This window comes from Mesoplodon mirus (assembly GCF_964341445.2).
Source record: "Mesoplodon mirus genome assembly, chromosome: 12".
NCBI lineage: Eukaryota > Metazoa > Chordata > Mammalia > Artiodactyla > Ziphiidae > Mesoplodon > Mesoplodon mirus.
Window position 1 is genome coordinate 64,846,992 of NC_138988.1, and position 26,953 is coordinate 64,873,944.

Sequence of the window (26,953 nt, forward strand, 5' to 3'; positions counted from 1 at the left end):
AGGGGGAAAAGCTGGAGGTTGAAAGGGATTCACTTAGAAAGTCTTCACATCAGGGATTTATCCAGGGAAACAGCTCTTGGCCTCTGAGTAGTAAAGATGTTCAATACAGTTTAAAATGCTAAGCCCCATAATAAACATGTGTAATTTTAAAAATTCTCTTGCCACTGTTTCTTCTTAATATGAGATTACATGAGTTGAATATACTGTGACATAGGTTACAGCAATCTGAAGCAGTTTCTTCAGCAGTAACCAGGAAACAAAACAAAAAAAAAAAAAGAGAAAAGAAAAAAAAGGACTTTTTCTACTTCCAGGCTGAAGGGAGAATTTCACATGTGTAGTCAATGAGTGCACTCTTTGGGTCACATTTCCTGAAGTGGTATTTTTAAATAATTGGGCTCTCAATTCCTTTGATCTTACCCTTAAAAATAAAACTGTGTGGACACACATGTTAAACGTGAAAATAAGCTCTGGGAAATCTGTGACTCTGAGCTCCAGGGATTTTACTACTGTGAAACTGCAAATAAATCCTAAAAGCCCTGATGACTGAATCAGAATGGGTCTACTTCTACAAACACATAAAAAGGCAGCTGACATGACAACCTTTTATTTTAGAAGTGAGCTTCATGGTTTTCCAAATTGGATTGTTAACGGAAATAAATTATTTGGAATGTAACTTAGAAAGAGAAAAAGACTGGTGTACTTGTCTCAATGAATACATTTATATTTTGAATGTGGCAGATGTTTTTTGAAAAAAGGTGAAATGAACATACATCTGAAAAAATTAACACTACATTTCCCCAAACCTTATGCTTTCTAGAATATAACTTTGACAAATATAATGCTATTAAATTCTTGTATTTGGTTTCACTCAGGGCCATTCATTTCCCTCTTGATGTTTTGAATAGAATCTGGCATTATATACTTCTGTTTAAAAAATTAGGTTTAGGGAGTTCCCTGGTGGTGGTTAGGACTCGGTGCTTTCACTGCTGTGGCACCAGGTTCAATCCCTGGACAGGGAACTGAGATCCCACAAGCCACGTGGCACAGCCATAAAAAAGAGGGAAAGAGAGAATATTATTAAAAAATTAAGTTTAACAGAAATTGTTAAAATATAAAAGTATATGTATAAAATTTATATGTAAACTCGCTACTTAATATATCTAAATAATATATTGCTCTACATGATATTTACAATAATTATAAAGCCATTTTAGAAACATACACAGTTATTTTTTTTTAAGGCTTTAAACCTAGGAGCACTTAAACCCAATTAAATTTCCCATGGAGTTAATCATTTATAAGTGTGCTTTAAGAAGTCTCTAAGATTTTAAACATGATGAAAAGCATGTACATATAAAATATATGTAAATATGAACATCTATCCTTACACAGATAGAATATCTATACATAAATGTATTCTCACATGTATACTATTTTTTAAGTAGTATTTTAAACACAAGACTATCACTTGCAGCTCAGATAGGCAAAACTCCATGAAGATAATGGTTGTAATAATGAGTTTGAGGTTGTGTACTGCATGGAAAAATGTTGGAAAAGTAAGGCATGAGGAGGAAAATAAAATATAGGATGGTCTCCATTCATAAACATGTTAGAAGTTCTTAAAATAAGAGTAAAATAAAAATAGTCTTTAACTGATTCATTGAATGAGTAATATCTATATTTCAGTACTAGACATAAATTTTAAACAATTTTTTCTAATCTTTAAAATAGTGATAGCTTATCCTTTATTTTTATTTTTAATTCCATTAATATATATCTGATATGTGTAATTTTTTTCTCACACGCAGATTTTGTGATATTTAATCATACTAATTCATTCTAAATTAAATGATAGGGAGTCCTCTAATACAAGACAATGATAGCTTATATTACATCAACATTCTTTCTGAAAACAATAAAGGCTAAAAAACAAAAATAAAGGCAGCCAGAATTTGTGGAGCCAAGATCATAGATAAAGGAGAAACAATGAGGAAAGCCAAGTGTTTCCTGCCACTTTTTCACATAATATTTTTTCACATTTGCCAATTCACCCAGCAAGGCACTGAGGCCAAAGCAGTAAGCTGTGGTGAAGAGTTTTTAGCAATTTCAGATGGATGAAGAAAACAGAAACTGGATTCCAGTATCATCAATGTAAAAAGGACTTACAGACACTTGATCATAGAGAAAGGGGAATCATGATAAACTGAACTCAGGATTCCATGCAGTTATTGCCCTAAAGACATTTGGCAAATCTTAAATTGCTCACTGAGTAAAAGGATGAGAAACAAAAGAGAAAAAAGTTGATAAGAGGGTAAAGAGCTTAAGAAAGCTCTTTTAAGCTTAAGAAAAGCTTTGAAAATCACATTAGGAAGATAAAAATTGGAGTTGAGATTCTTCCAAGAAAAAGAGCCTCCTCTAAATACCTCCAGTGAAATCCCAGAAGAGTTACCCTAGAAGTAGATGAAAACTGGAGATAGCCCACTATTCTGTAAGACTAAATGTCATCCTCATACCTCAATCCCTGTATGGAATAAGTTGACTTACCCTTACTTTAAATGTCAACTTAAAGAAAACTAAATCCTCTTTAGTGGAGATTACTTCTGCAAGTTTTCATACTAAATGTTCAGCATTCAATCAAAAATTCCAAGCATGTAAGAGGACAGGGCCAAATGACCAAACACCAAGAGGAAAAAACAAAACACAGATAATAGAAATAGATTTATAGGTGATCCAGATACTGGTGTCATCAGAAATAGACTTTAAATAAAATAACTATTATTAAGGCATTCAAGAATTATATGGCTGTTATACCCTGAGAAAATCATAATTCAAAAAGAGTCATGTACCACAATGTTCATTGCAGCTTTATTTACAGTAGCCAGGACATGGAAGCAACCTAAGTGTCCATCATCAGATGAATGGATAAAAAAGATGTGGCACATATATACAATGGAATATTACTCAGCCATTAAAAGAAATGAAATTGAGTTACTTGTACTGATGTGGATGGACATAGAGACTGTCATATAGAGTGAAGTAAGCCAGAAAGAGAAAAACAAATACCGTATGCTAATACATATATATGGAATCTGAATATTTAGTATGAAAAAGAAAAATAATAATAATAGTTCTGAAGAACCTAGAGGCAGGACAGGAATAAAGACACAGACATAGAGAATAGACTTGAGGACACGGGCAGGGGGAAGGGTAAGCTGGGACAAAGTGAGAGAGTGTCATGGACATATATACACTATCCAATGTAAAATAGATAGCTAGTAGGAAGCAGCTTCATAGCACAGGGAGATCAGATCGGTTCTTTGTGTCCACCTAGAGGGGTGGGATAGGGAGGAAATATGGGGAGATATATATATATATATATATATATATATATATATATATATATATATATAGCTGATTCACTTTGTTATACAGCAGAAACTAACACACCATTGTAAAGCAATTATACTCCAATAAAGGTGTTAAAAATAAATAAATAAATTTAAAAAATCCCAAACCTAAAAAAAAAAAAAAAAATTAAATGGCTGAAAAAGACCAACATCAGAATTAAGAATTCAACAGTTGAGTTTAATAATAAATAATACTCAAGGAAAGGATTGGTTAAGACTTAAAGATACCTATGTAGAAAATATCCAGAATGAAATATACAGGGAGAAAATTATGGAAGATACAAAAATGAATATGGATTATATGGGATGTGCTTAAGTAAAAATAAACAAAGATGTATACACCAGCAATTAGAATTCTTAGGACAGGAGCAGAAATAGAACAGAAGGATCAACATTTGAAGAGATGCTAGCTGAGATATTTCTAAAGCAAGAGAAAGACAAGACAGATTCAAGAAGTTCTACTATGTCAAGGAAAAAGAAATTAAAAAATAAGTCCTCATCCAGTTACATCATATTAAAGCTCCTGCAAATGAGACATGAAAAGGAAGTCTTAAAAACAGATGTAGAAAAAAGATACATTATCTCTAAATAAGCAACAATAAAAGTCTTTACAACTGCAATGGTAGTTTGTTTAAAAAAATTTCACAGAAAGTACTGTTTGTATTTCATGCTATATTCAACATTGTAATGGAAGACCTAGCAATGTAGTAAGGTAAATCAAAAATATAAAAAGTTACAAGGATTGAAAAAGTGAAACTAAAACTAGTATTAGTTACAGATATGATGATATATCTAGAAAATTCCAAATAATCTATACATAAACTATTGGAATTAATAAATGAATTTATCAAGTCATTGAATCCAAGGTCAAAATATGAAAAATATATTGTATTTCTACACACTAGCAAAGAAGAAAAAATTAGAACAAAAATATTCAAATATTATTTCTAATGTCAGAAAAAAACAAATAACCATTAATAAATCAAACAAGTGATGTGTAAGACCTATACACAGAAAACTACAAAATCTCACTGAAAGAAAGTATTTATAACTATAAATGTAGGAACATATGTCACTCATGGATTGGAAGATTCAATATTGTAATGTTTAATTCTGTTCAAGTAGTCTACAGATGCAATATAATACCAATCAAAAGTTCAGATTATTTTTTAATTGACAAGATGATTCTAAAATTCTTACAGAAAAGCCAAGGATTTAGAATAGCCAAGGCAATACTGAAGAAGAACAAAACTAGAATACTCATGCTACCAAATAGAGAGGCTTACTATAAAGCTATAAAAACTAAAGCACTGTGGTCTTGGAACAAGTTTAAGAAATAGATCAAAGGAACAGAATACAGTGAGAAATATACTAATATCAAAGTGGTCACTTAAGTTATGACAATAGTGTCACTGCAGTACAGCATAGAAGCGATGATCTTTTCAATAAATGGCACTAGGTCAACTAGATAGTATTTCTACAAAAATTAAAATGGACCCTGACCTCATATGACACACACAAATCAATACCAGAAGGATTTGTAAACCCAAATATGAAAGATAAAATAAAACTTCTAAAAGCTAACAAAGGAGAACATCTTCTTGATCGTAGGTAGAAAAATATTTCTTCCATGAAACTCCAAAATAGCTAATCCTAAAATAAAAAATTGAGCTACATTAAAATTAAGAACCTCTGTTTATCAAACAAACATATGATATCAGGGTGAAAAAGTAAGCCACAGAAGAGATTTGCAAGACATGTATCTGACAAATAATTAATATATGGCATAAAAATTTCTTAGAAATCAATCTTAAACAAATAACCTAGTTTAAAAAATAAGAAAAGAATGGGTAGAGAACCCTGAGCCCTATGACAGAATGCAAAACATATCTCATCTAAAATCCAAAGGACAAGTATAAAGGTGACAATATCATAAGAGCAACTAATCAACATCTGGCAAGAAAATTGATCAGGGCTCAATGTAGCAAGTAAAATTGAACATGGATTTTAAAAGATGAATGAGAGGCAAAGAATATGGAAAAGGATATTCCAAGGAGGGGAATAATCATGTAGAAAATTAGGAAGCAATAAGCTGTCATGGAAGGCCCACAGAATGGCAGTAGGTAACACTGCAGGGTCAAGTGACAGGAGGGAGGTGGAAGGAGATAAAGCACAAAGGTGAGGATGCAGCGGGAACCACCTTTAACAGGAGGAGCCTCATATATGCCAAGCTTGTTGACCTGGACTCTATCTGGTACATCATCAAGACCCGAATGTAATAGGGCCTGTACAAAAGTGTCCTGAGAATTCAGTGGTTTGCTGGTACCAGCATGGAAGGTCTATCAGGTGCTCTGTTTGGGCTCAAGTACCAGCATTGCCTACTTCACATCCTAGTATAAATTATTTAACCTATTTGTTCTTCACCCATGAAAGGAGGCAACAGAGGTACCTACCTGAGAGAGCTGTTGTGAATATAAATATTAATACATATAAAGAGCTTAGCACACTGCCTGGCAGATACCAGCCAATAAATGCTAGATAGTATTAATGTCATGAACAAATTTAGTTCTCCTTCCCAGTAGAGAAGCAACGTGATATGAGTCTGGGAATGGAAACCCCTGAATATGATCTGTACTGAGAGTTACTAATCAGTTGGGTGACTTTGCACTTTTGGACTTTCTCAATTTCCAACTGCTCATTAGTAAAAAGACCACATGGTCACTAACCCGAGATTCTTTTCTTTTTTTAAGTAACTGCTCCCAAATTTCATCAGGCTTGAGTATGGCCATGTACTGTGACTCAGATACTGATTTTTTCCCATGATTATGGATTTTCCATTAGCACATATTGGATTGATATTTAGCCAAATGGCAATGTTTTTGCATTTTCACATTTAATTACTTGATTAAAATATTTGTTTGACTTCTTAGGGGGAAAATTGATAGGTGATGATTAATAAGACATTAATACAGCCCAAAGGAAAGAAAATGTACACTTACTGATTTTTCTGCTTTTAAAGCTTCGAGATTAATTATTAAGTAGTTAATAATTATGCAAAAATAGTTATGAGGCTTTCTTCATTTCCAAATTCTAAAGGCTTTCTAAAGGAATATTACTGGGAGATGCTTATCATATCAGTACTTGTGTGCTGAGGGGTGGGAGGAGGGTAGGTACAGGTCCAGGTATCAGGGATCCATCCTGCCTGCAGCAGAGGCTGCCCTGGAGAGAAAGAGCACATTATCCCTGATATTATTTACAACTGCCAGCTCACGGTGTCATAAAAAAGCACACTGCCTTTTAGTCAGACTTATTGTTGTTTTCTAATTCCCAAGAGACAATGAACTTCCTTATTACCTGCACCCAAGCAGCCTCCACTGCCCCGTTCTATATGCCTTTGCTTTTCAGCTCAGGAAATCAAGTATTTTATTATGGGAAAAGTCCTAAGTGGAAAAAGCAGGAGGCAAATTGTTACACATAATTTCAAATATATCTCAACTATATTATATGTGAACATTCTATTTCAGCGATCTAATATTTGGTGTTCACAGATCACACACACACACACTCACACACAGAGTTGTGTGCACATGTACTTCTCTATCCATCTATTTATATCTTAGAGGGAAGAAATTTTCTAAAGTTTATTTTCTTAACCCCCTCCTCTATATTCCCCCATATTTTCTATAAGGAATAAGTATACTCTGATAATAAGAAAAAATAAACCTTTACTCTATACAATCATTGAACTAGTAATCTGTCTCTGCCAGCAAATATTTTGAAGGCATTTCAACTACATCAAAACTTTTCTACTTTGAAACTTCAAGAAATATCTCTATAACACTCTGATACATAGAGTAAAAAGGTGGGGAAAAAATCAAGACCCTTTGTAATACATAGGTCACTCACATAATGTCCATACACCCTCAACCTCTTATCTATACATCTCCCAGAAATCTTTTAGCACATCTCCCAAATATTAGATTCTAAACCACTTGAAGTATTTCTTTTTCTACTTGTATGACCTAACAGTGTCATGAACATAGCAGGGATTCAGTAAAGACATATAAACTATATACAGTATAGTATGTAGTTGAAACTTTTTATACAGAAATAAATTTTATTGACTTAAAATATTAAGACATTCTAAAATAGCTTTAAGCACCGCCCCCCCAAATCAACTTCTTTAGGACACATAATTAAGTAGTTATATTTTTCTATTCCTGCAGGAAATTGAAGGTATATTCTCATTTCAAGAAGACATCGTCAGCTCCAGGCCATTATCAGCCTGTTGGTGAGCATTATCCCAATATATGCTACAAACTGTTTTATATTTCCCTCTACATTTCAACTAACCAACAAAATGTTAATATGTCCAAGATCGGATGTAATGGTATTACATCATGAAACATTTCATGACCTCCCACTGTCCATACCCGCAAAGCTGGACTGAAGGACCTTCACAATTTGATCTCAACACACACACCCCACCGCCTTCCTTCTTCCAGCCCCACTCTACTCCCTCCACATTCCCTGTTGTCTAAAATGTCATGCTCTCCACGGTACATCTCCTACTCCTCAACATGTATGACCCAAGGTGACCTCTGAAGAAAGTGAGGTCCCAAAGGCAACCTCCCAGTTCTTGTTTTTCCCCTCACCTGACCAGCACATGGGGTTGCTTAACACTTGCCCTTGGGAGGCTCTGCTTCTCAGCAGTTTATATAACCTCCTGCCTTATCAGGTCCCTGGTCATCATCCAGCCAGTCTTCTTATCTCACACTTTTTTTTTTTTAACCTACTTCATTATATCTGAGTCTTATCCAGGTACTTCCTAGGCCATCTCTCACCGATGAGCTCAGGACCAGAACTATTTCCAAGTCCAGCCACTCTGGATGTAGATTCTAATCTGAACCCTAATCTCTATTTAGACACATATGTTGCTCTTGGTGGCTCCCATCACCAGTCAACTATCTCAGGGCTTTGGTGAAAATGATAACTTAAAAGCCTCTGTGCCTTGGTCTCTGCCTGCTTCCTGATTCCAACTCTCTCATGACCCTGAGGCCAACCTCAAAGGACAATGCCATAATCCTAGTTGCTCAGGCCAAAAATTTTGGGGTCATCTTATATTCTTCAACTTATTTCATACCCCACATTTTACTGCCTTCAAAATATATCCGAAATCTGAGCAGCACTGCTACCATCCTGGTGATCTAAGACAATATCATATCACATTTGAATTATTGTAAAAGCCTCTGCTACGCTTATTCTTGAGTCCCTATAGTCAATTTTCAATACTGCAGCCAGATGTGCCCTTTTAAAATAAAGCATATTTCAAATTGATCATGTCTCTCTTTTGCCCAAAATTCTCCAGTGGCTCCCCATTTTACATGGAACATAAGCCAATGTCTTTGTAATGGTCCATGAGGACCTCCATGATACCTCTCTGAACTCACCTAACTCATCTCTCCATTGCTTTCTTGGGTCCAGGAACTGGCATCCATACTGTTCCTCTAACAAACAAGAAGGCATGTCCCTGCTCTAAAGTTTACCCTATGTCTAGTCTGCTCTGCCCTCAAAGAGATACAGGGCTCATTCCTTCTTTCCTCAAATCTTGACTCCAATGTCACCTTCTTGATGAGGCCTCTTCTGAACACCCAATTTAACATCACAAACTATCCCCTGCCACCGCTCTCAATCAGCGTTCCTTATCCAGCCATATTTGTGTTTTGTTTTTCTCCATAGCACTCCTCATTTATTACAGAAATGGTCTTTAAAACATTTCCTTTAATCGGATAAATCATGCGCACTCTGAAATAATTCAAATTTTAAATTTTTTTCTTTCCAACTATTAACAGAGGTATAGGTTAATATCACCAAGGCAGAGTTTCTGGTAAGTTTATTGGCCCCTCTAAATATTCTAAGTTTTCTTTTAAAAAGTAAACTCTTCCCCAAATTGCCACTTTCAAGCGAAAATCGGTTAAAAATGAAAATCATGGGTGATTTAAGACTTTACCTGATAAGACATAGCCTGGTAAAACATCTGAAACTCATAAATCACACATAACTTTAGTATAAAAACCAAGCTGGAGGTCTTATACAATAATTTATTTTTTTTTTCATACACCAGATTTTTTTGCTTCCACAGAGAAGAAAAACAGCCCCTCTATCAGGAAAGCAAAGTTTTTTTAATCTAAGACTAATTATGGTAGACCTTAAATAATATACCTAATATTACTTTTTTTAATATCATAAATATTTTTACGAAAGTCATCATAAAGACATTTAAGTGAATATAATTAGTATAATGTTTCATATCTATTAAATAATTTATTTAATTACCCCTTGTGATATAAAGTATGTAACAAAAAAAGGCACACATTACTTTTTGAATTACATCAGAATATTTAGTAAGTAATAATAGTTCATAAACTCAAAGTTACTTAAACCAACTTGTGACACTAAACGGCAAGTCTATAATAAATATGAACTTTAAAAACTTACAAAAACTTGCTCTGCTTTTTTATAAATATGGAACCCTTGTATAATGTCTTTATTTAAAAACCTAATAAAATTATCACTTTTAAAATTCAAGATGAAAATGGAATGACTACCTTTTTCCCTCTTGGTCTACAGAATGTTCCCCTACCTCCACCTTAGCTTTTCACCAGAACTCTGTAGCTTTTCAGATCTTTGGATCTTTATGTAAGAAAGCAGGTTTAGAATTTTTTCTTCAACTGTGAATAGCTGTCCATAAAAGAGATGCCTTTTCTGCACATCCTGAGTATAAAATTCATACATCTAAGCTGTCTTCACAGTGGGTCTTATTTTCAAATATACATACATATGTTGAATCAAAATTTTCCCATTTTGAACTTTCTAAGCAGTAATACTGGGAAAATGCTATGTAGATCGCTAATGCAGTGTCCATAATCACCATGATAATTCAGAAATGGGTTTGAGTCATTTCAACAACAGCTAATAACCCTGGCTGGCATTCCTGGTAAGATGCTGTCTTGTTAAATACTGGGCTTGGTCATTCGTTGCTCTCACTTTTAAAGAAGAAATGACAAATCACAGTGATGCAAAAATACAGGCTGATAAAACAAATACCGTATATTAATACATGTATGTGGAATCTAGAAAAAATGGTATAGATGATCTTATTTGTAAAGCAGAAATAGAGACACACATAGAGAAAAAAATGTATGGATACCAAGGGGGAAGGGGGTGTGTGGGAGGAGTTGGGAGATTGGGATTGACACATATATGCTATTGATACTATGTATAAAATAGACAACTAATGGGAACATACTGCATAGCACAGAGAGCTCTACTTAATACACTGTAGTGACATAAATCGGATGGAAATCCAAAAAAGAGTGGATATACGTATATGTATAGCTGATACATTTTGCTGTACAGTAGAAACTAACAACATTGTAAAGCAACTACACTCCAATAAAATTTAATTTTAGAAACAAAGGCTGATGGATTCTTTGACAAAATAAAGGTCTGGAGTAACGTAGTAAGAGGAAAAGTAGAAGGAGGAGAAGAAGGGGTCGCCATCATCTCAACACCACACGCAGGGTATTAAACATGTGGAGGTGTCATGGTAGATATGTCAGCCAATTCATTCCACTCTCACAAGGATCCTATGGAGTATTAGCATCTCCGTTTTACAGATGAGAAAACTAAAGCTCAGAGAGTTTGTAGTATAATGTCTAGTGCGAAGAGCTGTTTGAGTTGGAATTCAACCCAGCCCTAACTGACTCTGAGATTCAGAGCCTTCATGTCATTCCATGAAGTCTCTTTGAAAAAAAGTATTATTTGAAATTGGCAATTAAAAGAGGCTGCAGCTTTCTGCCTGTGAAAGTTATCAAGTCAGTCAAGGAAACTCAAAACTCTATTTTGCAATAAGGGTAAAGAGCATCTTATTTCCTCTTTCCTCTCCCTTAAGTAACTGTGTTAAAATTATCAGGGTTATTGTTAGTAGTGCAGGATAGGAATAAAGAACCAGAAGTTTGGCATACAGAGAGTATTCCCATGCAGACACAGTGAGAGTTAACATGGTAAAGTCAGTACAATTTTAAAAAGATTTTTAACAAGATCTCTCACTCTCTTTCTCTCTCTCTCTTACTCTCTCTCTCACACACACACACACTCACACACACACGTATATACACACACATATAATGCATTTTATTCAAAGAAAAGCTGTTCAAATTAATGTCACAGGATACTAATGTCATTAAATCTTACTAAGCAAAAGCTATTTTTTGGAAGACACTAATTTTGACTCAAATTTAAACAAAGAAATATTCTTTGTGTTGGAAGAGGGAGGGTGCAGAGAGGAAATTCTTAATAAAAATTAGGAATATCGGGAGAGAGATAACCCTAGTCTAATAAGGGCACTGACAAACACAAATATCGCTTAGCTGGGCAGGATATGGCTGCAAAGTAATAGTGATGAAAGTGACACACTATGACACAATATATATTATTCATATAATGAACTAATTCAGTATAACATATTGAAATAAGCTTGAGGTGGTAAGTGCTATTAGAGATTTGGATAGAGCATTCGATTTAAAAAACCCTAAAATGGTTTGCTTCATGTCTTTCATTAAACAAGGGAAGATACCTGTGGTGTACAATGACTTGTTCAATCCATAACTAGTTAGTTATCAACCCTCTAGGCCAGTGTTACTTGTATAACACCCATCAAATCCCAGAAGCCCCCATCATTAGTCCACCTTCCCGTTTGTGGCAATGGGCCACCTGGTAGTAAATGTTTCTCTGTATTACTAAGAATTCTGGAGGTTGAAGGGAAGATGACGGAAGAGTAAGACACAGAGATCACCTTCCTCCCCACAGATACACCAGAAATACATCTACAGGTAGAACAACTCCTACAGAACACCTACTGAACGCTGGCAGAAGACCTCAGACCTCCCAAAAGGCAAGAAACTCCCCACGTACCTGGGTAGGGCAAAAGAAAAAAGAATAAACAGAGACAAAAGGACTGGAATGGGACCTGCACCAGTGGGAGGGAGCTGTGAAGGAGGAAAGGTTTCTACACACTAGGAAGCCCCTTCGCGGGTGGAGACTGCGGGTGGCGGAGGGGGGAAGCTTCGGAGCCACGGAGGAGAGCACAGCAACAGGGGTGCGGAGGGCAAAGTGGAGAGATTCCCGCACAGAGGATCGGTGTCAACCAGCACTCACCAGCCCGAGAGGCTTGTCTGCTCACCGGCCGGGGCAGGCGGGGCTGGGAGCTGAGGATCGGGCTTCGGTCGGAGCGCAGGGAGAGCACTCTGGGGTTGGCGGCGTGAACACAGCCTGAAGGGGTTAGTGCACCACGGCTAGCCGGGAGGGAGTCCGGGAAAAAGTCTGGACCTGCCGAAGAGGCAAGAGACTTTTCCCTCCCTTTTTGTTTCCTGGTGCATGAGGAGAGGGGATTAAGAGAGCTGCTTAAAGGAGCTCCAGAGATGGGCACGAGCCACGGCTAAAAGCGCGGACCCCAGAGACGGACATAAGATGCTAAGGCTGCTGCTGCCGCCACCAAAAAGCCTGTGTGAGAGCACAGGTCACTATCCACAACCCCCTTCCAGGGAGCCTGTGCAGCCCGCCACTGCCAGGGTCCCAGGAGCCAGGGACAACTTCCCCGGGAGAACGCACAGTGCGCCTCCGGCTGGTGCAATGTCACACCGGCCTTTGCCGCCACAGGCTTGCCCTGCACTCCGTACCCCGCTCCACCACGGCCTGAGTGAGCAAGAGCCCCAGACTCAGCGGCTCCTTTAACCCTGTCCTGTCTGAGCGAAGAACAGACGCCCTCTGGCAACCTACATGCAGAGGCGGGGCCAAATCCAAAGCTGAGCCCCGGGAGCTGTAAGAACAAAGAAAAGAAAGGTAAATTTCTCCCAGCAGCCTCAGAAGCAGCGGTTTAAAGCTCCACAATCAACTTAAGGTACCCTGCATCTGTAGAATATATGAATAGACAATGAATCATCCCAAATTGAGAAGGGGGACTTTGAGAGCAAGATTTATGATTTTTTCCCCTTTTCCTCTTTTTTAAGTGTGTATGTGTATGCTTCTGTGTGAGATTTTGTCTGTATAGCTTTGCTTCCACCATTTGTCCTAGGGTTCTTTCTGGTCGTTTTTTGTTTGTTTGTTTGTTTTTCTTTTTCTGTTTTTAAAATTTTTTTTCTTAATAATTATTTTTTATTTTAATAACTATTTTATTTTATCTTACTTTATTTTATTTTACTTTATCTTCTTTCTTACTTTTTTTCCTTCCCTCCTTCCTTCCTTCCTCCCTCCCTCTTTTCTTTCTTTTTCTTTCTTTCTTTCTTTCTTTCTTTCTTTCTTTCTTTCTACTACTACTAATTCTTTCTTTCTACTTTTTCTCCCTTTATTCTGAGCCATGTGGATGAAAGGCTGTTGTGCTGCAGCCAGAAGTCAGTGCTGTGCCTCTGAGGTGGGAGAGCCAACTTCAGGACACTGGTCCACAAGAGACGTCCCAGCTCCATGTAATATCAAACAGTGAAAATCTCCCAGAGATCTCCATCTCAACACCAACACCCAGGTTCAAGGAACAGCCAGCAGGCTACAGTGCTGGACACCCTATGCCAAACAACTAGCAAGACAGGAACACAACCACACCCATTAGCAGAGAGGCTGCCTAAATTCATATAAGTCCACAGACACCCCAAAACACACCACCAGACGTGCACCTGCATACCAGAAAGACAAGATCCAGCCTCATCCACAAGAAACAGGCACAAGTCCTCTCCACCAGGAAGCCTACACAACACACTAAACCAACCTTAGCCACTGGGGACAGGCACCAAAAACAATGGGAACTACAAACCTGGAGCCTGCAAAAAGGAGACCACAAACACAGGAAGATAAGCAAAATGAGAAGACACAAAAACACATAGCATATGAAGGAGCAAGATAAAAACCCAACAGACCTAACAAATGAAGAGGAAATAGGCTGTCTACCTGAAAAAGAATTCAGAATAATGAAAGTAAGGATGATACAAAATCTTGGAAATAGAATAGACAACATGCAAGAAACAATGAACAAGGACCTAGAAGAACAAGAGATGAAACAAGCAATGATGAACAACACAATAAATGAAATTAAAAATACTCTAGAAGGGATCCATAGCAGAAAAACTGAGGCAGAAGAACAGATAAGTGACCTGGAAGATAGAATAATAGAAATAACTACTGCAGAGCAGAATAAAGAAAATACAATGAAAAGAACTGAGGACAGTCTCAGAGATCTCTGGGACAACATTAAATGCACCTACATTCAAAATACAGGGGTTCCAGAAGAAGAAGAGAAAAAGAAAGGGACTGAGAAAATATTTGAAGAGATTATAGTTGAAAACTTCCCTAATATGGGAAAGGAAATAGTTAATTAAGTCCAGGAAGAACAGAGAGTCCCATACAGGATAAATCCAAGGAGAAACATGGCAAGACACATATAAATCAAACTGTCAAAAATTAAATACAAAGAAAACATATTAAAAGCAGCAAGGGAAAAACAACAAATAACACACAAGGGAATCCCAATAAGGTTAACAGCTGATCTTTCAGCAGAAACTCTGCAAGCCAGAAGGGACTGGCAGGACATACTTAAAGTGATGAAGGAGAAAAACCTGCAACCAAGATTACTCTACCCAGCAAGGACCTCATTCAGATTTGATGGAGAAATTAAAACCTTTACAGATAAGCAACAGCTGAGAGAGATCAGCACCACCCAACCACCTTTACAACAAATGTGAAAGGATCTTCTCTAGGCAAGAAACTCGAGAAGGAAAAGACCTACAATAATGAACCCAAAGAAATTAAGAAAATGGGATAGGAACATACATATCAATAATTACCTTAAATGTAAATGGACTAAATGCTCCCACCAAAAGACACAGATTGGCTGAATGGATACAAAAACAAGACCCATATATATGCTGTCTACAAGAGTCCCACTTCAGAGCTAGAGACACATACAGACTGAAAGTAAGGGGAGGGAAAAAGATAGTCCATGCAAATGGAAACTAAAAGAAAGATGGAGTAGCAATTCTCATATCAGACAAAAGAGACTTTAAAATAAAGACTATTAGAAGAGACAAAGAAGGACACTACATAATAATCAAGGGATCAATCCAAGAAGATATAACAATTGTAAATATTTGTGAACCCAACATAGGAGCAACTCAATACATAAGGCAAATGCTAACAGTCATAAAAGGGGAAATCGACAGTAACATATTCATAGTAGGGGACTTTAACACCCTACTTTCACCAATGGACACATCATCCAAAATGAAAATAAATAAGGAAACACAAGCTTTTAATGATCCATTAAACAAGATGGACTTAATTGATACTTATAGGACATTCCATCCAAAAATAACAGAATACACATTTTTCTCTATTGCTCATGGAACATTCTCCAGGATGGATCATATCTTGGGTCACAAATCAAGCCTTGGTAAATTTAAGAAAATTGAAATTGTATCAAGTATCTTTCCTGACCACAACACTATGAGACCACATATCAATTACAGGAAAAGATCTGTAAAAAATACAAACACATGGAGGCTAAACAATACACTACATAATAATGAAATGATCACTGAAGAAATTAAAGAGGAAATCAAAAAAATACCTAGAAATAAATGAGAATGGAGACACAATGACCCAAAACCTATGGGATGCAGCAAAAGCAGTTCTAAGAGGGAAGTTTATAGCAATACAATCCCACCTTAAGAAACAGGTAACATCTCGAATAAACAATCTAACCTTGCAGCTAAAGCAATTAGAGAAAGAAGAAGAAAAAAACCCAAAGTTAGCAGAAAGAAAGAAATCATAAGAATCAGATCAGAAATAAAAGGAAAAGAAAGGAAGGAAACGATAGCAAAGATCAATAAAACTAAAAGCTGGTTCTTTGAGAAGATAAACAAAATTGATAAACCATTAGCCAGACTCATCAAGAAAAAAAGGGAGAAGGCTCAAATCAATAGAATTAGAAATGAAAAAGGAGAAGTAACAACTGACACTGCAGAAATACAAAAGATCATGAGAGATTACTACAAGCAACGCTATGCCAATAAAATGGACAACCTGGAGGAAATACACAAATTCTTAGAAATGCACAAACTGCCAAGACTGAATCAGGAAGAAATAGAAAATATGAACAGACAAATCACAAGCACTGAAATTGAAACTGTGATTAAAAATCTTCCAACAAACAAAAGCCCAGGACCAGATGGCTTCACAGGCAAATTCTATCAAACATTTAGAGAAGAGCTAACACCTATTCTTCTCAAACTCTTCCAAAATATAGCAGACGGAGGAACACTACCAAACGAATTCTACGAGGCCACCATTACCTTGATACCAAAACCAGAAAAGGATGCCACAAAGAAAGAAAACAGCAGGCCAATATCTCTGACAAACATAGATGCAAAAATCTTCAACAAAACACTAGCAAACAGATTCCAACAGCACATTAAAAGGATCATACACCATGATCAAGTGGGGTTTATTCCAGGAAAGCAAGGTTTCTTCAATATATGCAAATCAATCAATGTGATACACCATATTAACAAATTGAAGGAGAAAAACCATATGATCATCTCAATAGATGCAGAGAAAGCTTTTGACAAAATTCAACACCAATATATGATTAAAAAAACCTCCAGAAAGTAGGCATATAGGGAACTTTCCTCAACATAATAAAGGCCATATATGACAAACCCACAGCCAACCTCGTCCTCAATGGTGAAAAACTGAAAGCATTTTCACGAAGGACAGGAACAAGACAAGGTTGCCCACTCTCACCACTCTTATTCAACATAGTTTTGGAAGTTTTAGCCACAGCAATCAGAGAAGAAAAGGAAATGAAAGGAATCCAAATTGGAAAAGAAGAAGTAAAGTTGTCACTGTTTGCAGATGACATGATACTATACATAGAGAATCCTAAAGATGCTACCAGAAAACTACTAGAGCTAATCAATGAATTTGGTAAAGTAGCAGGATACAAAATTAATGCACAGAAATCTCTGGCATTCCTATATACTAATGATGAAAAATCTGAAAGAGAAATCAAGAAAACACTCCCATTTACCATTGCATCAAAAAGAATAAAATATCTAGGAATAAACCTACATAAGGAGACAAAAGACCTGTATGCAGAAAACTATAAGACACTGATGAAATAAATTAAAGATGATACAAATAGTTGGAGAGATATACCATGTTCTTGGATTGGAAGAATCAACATTGTGAAAATGACTCTACTACCCAAAGCAATCTACAGATTCAATGCAATCCCTATCAAACTACCACTGGCATTTTTCACAGAACTAGAACAAAAAATTTCACAGTGTGTATGGAAACACAAAAGACCCCGAATAGCCAAAGCATTCTTGAGAACGAAAAACGGAGCTGGAGGAATTGGGCTCCCTGACTTCAGACTATACTACAAAGCTACAGTAATCAAGACAGTATGGTACTGGCACAAAACAGAAATATAGATCAATGGAACAGGATAGAAAGCCCAGAGATAATCCCATTCACATATGGTCACCTTATCTTTGATAAAGGAGGCAGGAATGTACAGTGGAGAAAGGACAGCCTCTTCAATAAGTGGTGCTGGGAAAACTGGACAGGGACATGTAAAAGTAAGAGATTAGATCACTCCCTAACACCATACACAAAAATAAGCTCAAAATGGATTAAAGACCTAAATGTAAGGCCAGAAACTATCAAACTCTTAGAGGAAAACATAGGCAGAACACTCTATGACATAAATCACAGCAAGATCCTTTTGGACCCACCTACTAGAGAAATGGAAATAAAAACAAAAATAAACAAATGGGACCTAATGAAACTTCAAAGCTTTTGCACAGCAAAGGAAACCATAAACAAGACCAAAAGACAACCCTCAGAATGGGAGAAAATATTTGCAAATGAAGCAACTGACAAAGGCTTAATCTCCAAAATTTATAAGCAGCTCATGCAGCTCAATAGTAAAAAAACAACCCAATCCAAAACTGGGCAGAAGACCTAAATAGGCATTTCTCCAAATAAGATATACAGACTGCCAACAAACACATGAAAGAATGCTCAACATCATTAATCATTAGAGAAGTGCAAATCAAAACTACAATGAGATATCATCTCACACCAGTCAGAATGGCCATCATCAAAAAATCTAGAAACAATGAATTCTGGAGAGGTTTTGTAGAAAAGGGAACACTCTTGCACTGCTGGTGGGAATGTGAATTAGTACAGCCACTATGGAGAACAGTATGGAGGTTCCTTAAAAAACTAAAAATAGCACTACCATATGACCCAGCAATCACAGTACTGGGCATATATCCTGAGAAAACCATAATTCAAAAAGAGTCATGTACCAAAATGTTCATTGCAGCTCTATTTACAATAGCCCAGAGATGGAAACAACCTAAGTGTCCATCGTCAGATGAATGGATAAAGAAGATGTGGCACATATATACAATGGAATATTACTCAGCCATAAAAAGAAACGAAATTGAGCTATTTGTAATGAGGTGGATAGACCTAGAGTCTGTCATACAGAGTGAAGTAAGTCAGAAAGAGAAAGACAAATACCATATGCTAACACATATATATGGAATTTAAGAAAAGAAAATGTCATGAAGAACCTAGGGGTAAGACAGGAAGAAAGACACAGACTTACTAGAGAATGGAGCTGAGGATATGGGGAGGGGGGAGGGTAAGCTGTGACAAAGCGAGAGAGAGGCATGGACATATATACGCTACCAAACATAAGGTAGATAGCTAGTGGGAAGTAGCTCCATAGCACAGGGAGATCAGCTCTGTGCTCTGTGACTGCCTGGAAGGGTGGGATAGGGAGGCTGGGAGGGAGGGAGATGCAAGAGGGAACATATGTATTTGTATAATTGATTCACTTTGTTATAAAGCATAAACTAACACACCATTGTAAAGCAATTATACTCCAAAAAGGATGTAGAAAAAAAAAAAAAGAGTTCTGAGGCCATAACAGACATGCCTAGGAGCATTGACTCAGGGAGCAACCAAGATCTGAACTCAGGAGATGCAGGACAGAGCACCTCAGGGATCACTTCTGCTCTAATTCTCACTAGACTTTTGCTTATGTATCTTCTCAACTCCATATTTCTCAAGAGTAAGAGTCACATCTCATGGAAGATGCTAGCTTAGAATTAGGAAACAGAGAGGACAGCAGCATTCTGGTTAAACATTTACATGTTCAAGAGTATCAGAAATGATTACTTTAGTGATATTTATCACTGAGTGGACAGAAGAAAAATGACTTTAATGAAAGATGACTTTTTAAATTAATTAGAGGGGACATTTTCATAAGAGGTAGTCGCAGTAATTAGGAATAAATGCATATATCATCTTGGGAACACCTCTTGACAGACAGATAATTACCTGGGAAAAGTCTTGTTAGGTACTATCAGACTTTATAAAGTTGAACCAAATTTAATTATGTCAACCACACAGTGAAAAATAGAAGAAAGTTAGGAAAGAGCCGGTAAATAAAAATAAGACCCTTTTAGGGCACAAGGTATTACCTGTAATTAGATTTTCCCAAAGGAAAATTCTCAAATAGCCAAATAAGCAAATATCCAATAGAAAAAAAAAAAAAAAGAGAGAGAGAATCAAAAAGGAAACAAAAGAAGAAACAAAAATCTCTCAGAATAACCTGTGACAACTGGCATAAATGAAATGAACAAATACAAACAAATCTATGGATTTTTGAAATACTATAAAGATTATATTCTGCTTATAAAAACAGAATGATTCAGAGATAATAAAACAAATGCATATAAATTAATGAAATTCAAAACCAAAATATTTTCAGTGGTTATGATCAGACTTCAAATGTTTGGACCTCTAAGAAACCTGTTTTTGGCTTCTTTTTATTATTTTAAGATTTTTTTCCCATTGTGTGACATTTATTTTCATAAGCACCTTATCTTAATTGCAAACAGAGCAGTGAAAATGAATTTAAATTCTTCTCTGAGATTGTTTCCTGGATTCTGCTTTGCTAGTTCCTAGCTCTCCTTGTTATGGCCTCATAGCTCCATAGAGTTTCATAATGTTGATTAACAAAAGAATTTCACAGAGGTAAAAATCTTTATTCTATTCACTAAAATAAACATTATTCAAGTATTTTATGAAAAAAATAGATCATCCTCTTCATACATTTCATCCTGTCATGACAATTCATTGAGAGTTACCAATAAAGAGAATTTGTCTTCTGAAAATAGTTCAGAAACAAGAAGTTTATCATAATAACTAACAGGCTTGATTCTGAAGGTTTACAAGAGCATAACTTACCTGCTGAATAAATGATAGTCGTGAAAAGCAGGCAGAATATTTAAAAGGCAACGTATTCCAACAAGCTTGTATTTCATAATAATATTTGCTCTTCTTATTTTAACATTTTTCACATGACCTTGTTCAGTTATGGGCTAAATAGTCTAAAATTTTATAAAAATGTGATCAATAACTTTTTCTTCTCTGGAGTATTGGATCCTTCAAAAATCTTTAAATTAACATAGTGACATATGAAGAAATTTCCAAAATATTCACAAAATATACATCCCATGAATTTATAGCCCATTTAACCTCAATATTTATTGCATCTGGTTAGAAACAAACACATTGTCCAATGCTTTTGGGAAAAAAAAGGAAAGAAAACCACTAAGTAATCTATTATGATTTATATTCAATTTCAATATACTCAACTTATAAAGTTCAAATAATTCTCTTTCTTTGAATTCAGCTTGGATATGTATATACAAGGTAATATACATACCCTGGGTATGTATAAAGGTAGAATTCTTTCTTATTTTATGCCACTTAGATTTGGTGAAAGAGAAGCAAAGCATTACATTATTGTTTTACAGTTTGGACTTTGAGTTCCTCAGCTTGTTAATTCAAGTAGGAATTCTAAACAGACAATGACCAGGCAGAGGATATTACTTTTAGAGGCTCACTAAATAAATAGCTGCCACTTTAGAAAGAAAAATACATCAGACAGTCATGACTAATGTTCAGTTTCCAGTAAGTGCTAGCCCAAGAACTCATGCTAGCTCCTGAATTTCATTTTGTGCCACAGAAATGCAATGCCCCATAGGAGATTAACTGTGGTGCAGGCTAATGAACTCATAACTACTAAGTTTACCATAATAAAAAATATTAAGCTTCACTGATGTATTTTTCAATTTTCAGTTAACACTGTAGTTCAAAAACATATTGTCTCCCCAAACAGAAATTCACAAATGTTCATACTTGATATTTGTTGTTTTACCTTTACAAGGACTCATATATTTTCTTGACTTCTGTTGTTTCACAAAATACAATTGTATACTTTGTTCTCAGAGCACAGGATAGTCCAGTTTTAAAAATCCTCATGGTTCAATTCAGAAAATTGAACTGACAGTTCAATTCATTCAATGAAAGTTTGGACACCTACCGTGTACCTGATTCTATAGCTAATGTTTAATAACTGGAATAGTGATTCCTTGATGTAACCCTGCTAAAGGAGTTAATATGATTACAAGGTCAGGTTATTTGAGTTTAACAGGCCCAGGGGGAAAAAATCAGCTTACTTTTGTAAAGCCTGAGTTTGACAGTAGCCTCGGAAGACTGTGTCTTCCTAATGTGAACGGGAGGATCTTAGTTGCCTGTCTTCTAAACTACCATGTCGCTGTGGGTTTCAAGGGTCTAATATGTCTGTACTTCATAAAAGCATGCTTTCCCAAGCATTTCTGTGTCTTGTTGACATGAAAGAAAGCAATGCCGTGTACGTGTGCATCCCAAGGCCCCTTTTAGATCTAAATTTCTATGCTGTATAGTATCCGTAACTAAGAAATAGACACTTCATAGTTAAGAATCATAACTTTTTGTTCATATATTTTAAAACTCAATAAACAGCCTGGGAAATTTTGTTGTAGTTTCCAAAGCATCCATCATGGTGGTGAGTAGATAGAAAACTCCCAAGAAGCTTTATTAGATTGATTAAAAGAACATTTCTACAGTTTTATCTGAGCTCTAAAATAGAATTTCTGAGATTTATAAACCAATATAAATATTTAAGAGAGAGTACAGAGGCCCTAAAATGCTAAGCACCTCAGGACTTTACTTCAGAATTTTACATTATCAAACCTGATTTTTTACTGTTTTCACACAACTTAGGAAATAAATAAGAAAATCTATGCTTTATTTAATAGGATAAACTATATCCAGAGCAAGAATTAGGGCTCAGTCCTGTTAAGAAAAGAGAAAAATTCACCAGATTTGCCAACCACATATTTCCTTTCAGAGATTAAGGAAAATGTAAGTGATTTAGGCTATGAATACATCAAATCATCTCTTTTCTGGTCCATACACCTCAGCCTTCATGGGTGAAGATCTCTCATGTACATGATGAAGAGAAGGAAATCTCCACCTGTAGCAGGAAGCCAACACCACTCTCTCAGATATTTACAAGATATGGGAAGTACAACCTTTCTACGTATCCATATATATATTTCCTGAAATAGGCATGGTCTATAAATATATCGACTCTTTTATTAACATATATGTCTTTTATACTACTCTGGTGATTTTCCACATTTCGAATTTTTCATTTTTAAACAGAAATATTACCTTTCTTGCTTCTTTTATCATCTTCCGAACGGTTTCCTTAATTGTAAGTAGTTGTGCTCTTGGTGGATGAAAGAGGAGGTCAATGTGGGTCCCTCTTAAGAGTCCAGGCATCACATACGGCCAGCCCAAGTCAAGATTTGGAGCTTCCACATCAGACTCAACGGGCCAGTAAGTCCCTGAAGATGAAGTATCATCGCAGGAATTATCAGTACAATATGCTGTGCTTTGTGCCACTTTTTGAACATTTTTCAAAATATAATTAATTTCTTCCTCGGCTAGAAAGTCTGACACTCGTTCCTTGGCAAGAAATTCTTGGTATGCATCTAACCCCTGTTCAATCAGCGTGTCCACAGCTACTCGATACCATTCCTTGTAGTGAGGTTCAATGTAATTGTCTAGTTTACACTCGTCAGTCAAGGAGGAAAGCATTGATGAGTTCTCCATGCTTGCAGACCTTTGACAATGGCACTTTCAAATGCCCATTCATGCAGGGATGAGAGGTATCTGGGTATTTAAAAAGAAGGAAATCATGATCAGTTAGAATTCTGTAATCAAATGTTTCATAATCCATGTCAACTGTTATTTTTACATTTACTCATAAAAATGAGTACCAGTAGCTCAATATGACATACATTTCATATCCAAAGTGGCAATAATAATACCATAATTCACATATCTATCACAAATAAGCTAAACAGAATCCCATTCACAGACTGCTAGCTGATATTCCTTTTCCAAGTTACCTCTAACTTTAGTTTCTCATCTACGGAAATACACCTTCCTTCTCTGATATCCAGAAAGTCCATCCTTCTTAACTTTAATCTGGGATTACACATGGTGTGATCAGTTTCTTTTTGGTTTTAAAATATTTTAAAATAGAATTAGAAGAAAACCAATGCCTGGCCAGCCATTTATATAAATCTTACTGAGTACTTGTTATACATATATACTGATGAAATATAAAGAGCACAGAACACTTGTCTTCCAGGAACTTATTAATTAGATGAAGAGGCAAAATGTACACACAAAACTGTTTGTTACCACTTTGAACAAAGACATATATTGCTAAGGGCCAAAATGAGTGCTATCCATAGTCAATGCTTTCAAAATAAAAGCAAGTAGAGACCAATATGGACTAAAAGAGTTATGGATAGCCTTGCACAGGAGGTGGGCTTCAGGTGAACCTGGGGCAATGAGTAAAAATATCATCAGGTGGAAAGAAGGAACATTTTCATCCTACATAAAAGTGTAAAACATAAGAAAAGCACAGAACAGCTATGCGCTTGGTACATTCAGGAGTTAATTAAAAAAAAACAAACAACAACAACAAAAAAAAACCCTTGGTCTGCTGGAAATGAGGATCCTTTTATTAGGGGTAGGAGATAAAGTTGAATAGACAAAATGGAGCCAGGTGTGGAGGGCCACCGGAGACTGTTGTGATTCAGCAAAACTTGTGTTTAAAACAATAAGTCTGGCAGTATCAGGGGAGTGGAGGAGAGACAAGTAGCTAGGAGCGTCTTTCAGAGTTCATACTCTCAGTGAGGACGTGACAAGAATATTCAGGTGATGGTTCAAAGCATGAACTCCTGAAATTTGATGGCTTGACAACATACAGGTGATAAAAAAATTCAGGACGTCAAAGACAATTCAGATTTCTCTTAGGAATTAAAATCTGCCTATCTGAGCTCATGTCCCATCCCTCATGCCCATAAAATGTTATCTGTTCCATAATTCCCTGCATGAGATACTGGACTGGACTTTATCTCAATCAAATAAGGGACTTTCCAGGCTTTTGAAGTCAGGATCTTCATTGTGTGGATTCAAACAAAGTACAACCTTATGATGTGCTACAAGCACAAAAGGGCTTATTTGACCAAAAACATCTTTGTCAGTGGCCCTGCCCTAGTTTACAATTTTCCACTTCACTCAGACTTTTTGGTCTCAGGTTTACCAAAAATCAAATCTGATTTGGGAGGGTGACCCAGGAAGCCATTACCATTTATTAACTCCTTACCTGAAAATATGTTACAAGAGTCACTACTCATAGACAGAAGTCATGAAATGGACAATAAATAGGGTCATAAGTTCTGCTGGGGGAGAAAAGATCAGAAAAAGATCCAGCATATAGGAAGGCAGAGATGAGGAGTGAAGAAGATACAGGGTACCTTACGTTACTATTTTACTTCAGATAAGCCTATGTCCATCCCTAGGCTCAGAGTTTTTACAGAGAAAATCTAGCAGTAACGAAAGCCTAAAGAGTAAATCTGATACAAAAATAAAAACAGAACATGTCCCTTTCGGTCTCCTGGAGGGTCCTCAGCTTGAGCCATAACTTGATCCAGGCCAAGGAGACTGGACCTGTCCCTGGGTCCCAAGACCATCAGGCTGTGCAATGTGGCATCTGAGTTCTGGGCAATACCGTCTTCCTGTCCCACATGGTATTACGGTGGAGCTTTGGGTAACACACTCCCACTCCTCCATGGGCAGAAGGAGGAATAAATACCAAGCTGTCTGCTCATGTGAGAGATATGGTATGAAGCAGTAAAATTTGTTTCTTTTATTACCTAATTACATTTAACTTAATCTATTGACATGCACCAGGAAGCCAATGAGGAAATTTTCATAAATGTCTCAATCTTGTATAAGGCGCCATCTTCTTTCGAATGACATTTTATTTGAGTCCAGTGGTTCTCAACAGGGGAGATTTGACCCCAACCCCATCCCAAACAAGAACAATGTCTGGAGGTGTTTTTAATTATAAGGATTTGTGGGGAGTGTGCTACTGGCATTCAGTGTGTAAGGGCCAGGGATGCACAGGACAGCCACCCACAGAAAGGAATTCTCTGGTCCAAAATGTCAATAGTGCCAAGGCTGAGAACTCTTCATCAAGTTGCTCACTTCCTATTCATGATATCATACTACTAATTGATGACATTTTGGTGTTCATTACAGTTCTCTTTGGCACATAACACTCTATTTTAACAAAGAAATAAGGTTTTTATTTGCTTGAGAAGGTCAATCCATTTGATGAAAATATAGTTCCCTAAGGTTTAGTGAGGTGTGGTTCTCATTTGATAATTCCAGTCCATGAAGAGACAAATATCCAATGATCACATGAAAATCACACAGATTATTTGTAATTGTTAAAAACAGTAGGTAACTTCTGATTGTTCATAACAATCCTAAGTTTTTTGAGCACTCATTTTTAAACTTTTAAAATTTAACTTTTGAATTCCTATAACTTGTGATGTTAACTGCCTATGACTTATCTGGAAATTAAAATGCATAAAGTGCTTTAAAAACTATATTAATTTCTGAACTTTACCTATTCAAATACATACTTTGCAACTATAAAAAAAATTGTTGAACTATGTGTAAGTTGAGATATCATAAAGATCGGAGGGATTAGGAAAGTAAAATAAAACTAGGAGGATAAAGTGAAAAGTTAATTATGAAGGAAAAAACAATTGAAAATGAGAAAAAAGCAAGACACTACAGGACTAATCAAATAGCAAAGCCAGGGCTTTCCTGGTGGTGCAGTGGTTGAGAGTCCGCCTGCCGATGCTGGGGACAAGGGTTCATGCCCCGGTCCGGGAAGTTCCCACATGCCGCGGAGCGGCTGGGCCCGTGAGCCATGACCGCTGAGCCTGCGCGTCCAGAGCCTGTGCTCCGCAACGGGAGAGGCCACAACAGTGAGAGGCCCGCGTACCGAAAAAAAAAAAAAAAAATAGCAAAGCCAGAAATGATGCAGAAAAACACACCAAAGGAAAAATGCAACAGCCATAAGCACTGAAGTTGAGATATGATTTATAAGGGTTAAGAAATAGATACACTTGATTTGTCCTGCTGGA

The 26,953-nt window shown here is 36.4% G+C and overlaps 1 protein-coding gene across 1 annotated transcript in view; it reads right to left on the reverse strand.

Annotated features, from left to right (window-relative positions):
- The window catches only part of FAM83B (family with sequence similarity 83 member B), a gene marked incomplete at its 3' end in the record, with an annotated part of 69,667 nt that extends 46,118 nt beyond the window's left edge, over window positions 1-23,549 (reverse strand). Inside the window, exon 1 of the mRNA XM_082637760.1 lies at window positions 23,103-23,549. Coding sequence (XP_082493886.1) covers window positions 23,103-23,546 — 444 coding nt within the window. The 5' untranslated portion in view covers window positions 23,547-23,549. The remainder of the gene's footprint in view (window positions 1-23,102) is intronic.
- Between the last annotated feature and the right edge of the window lie 3,404 nt (window positions 23,550-26,953).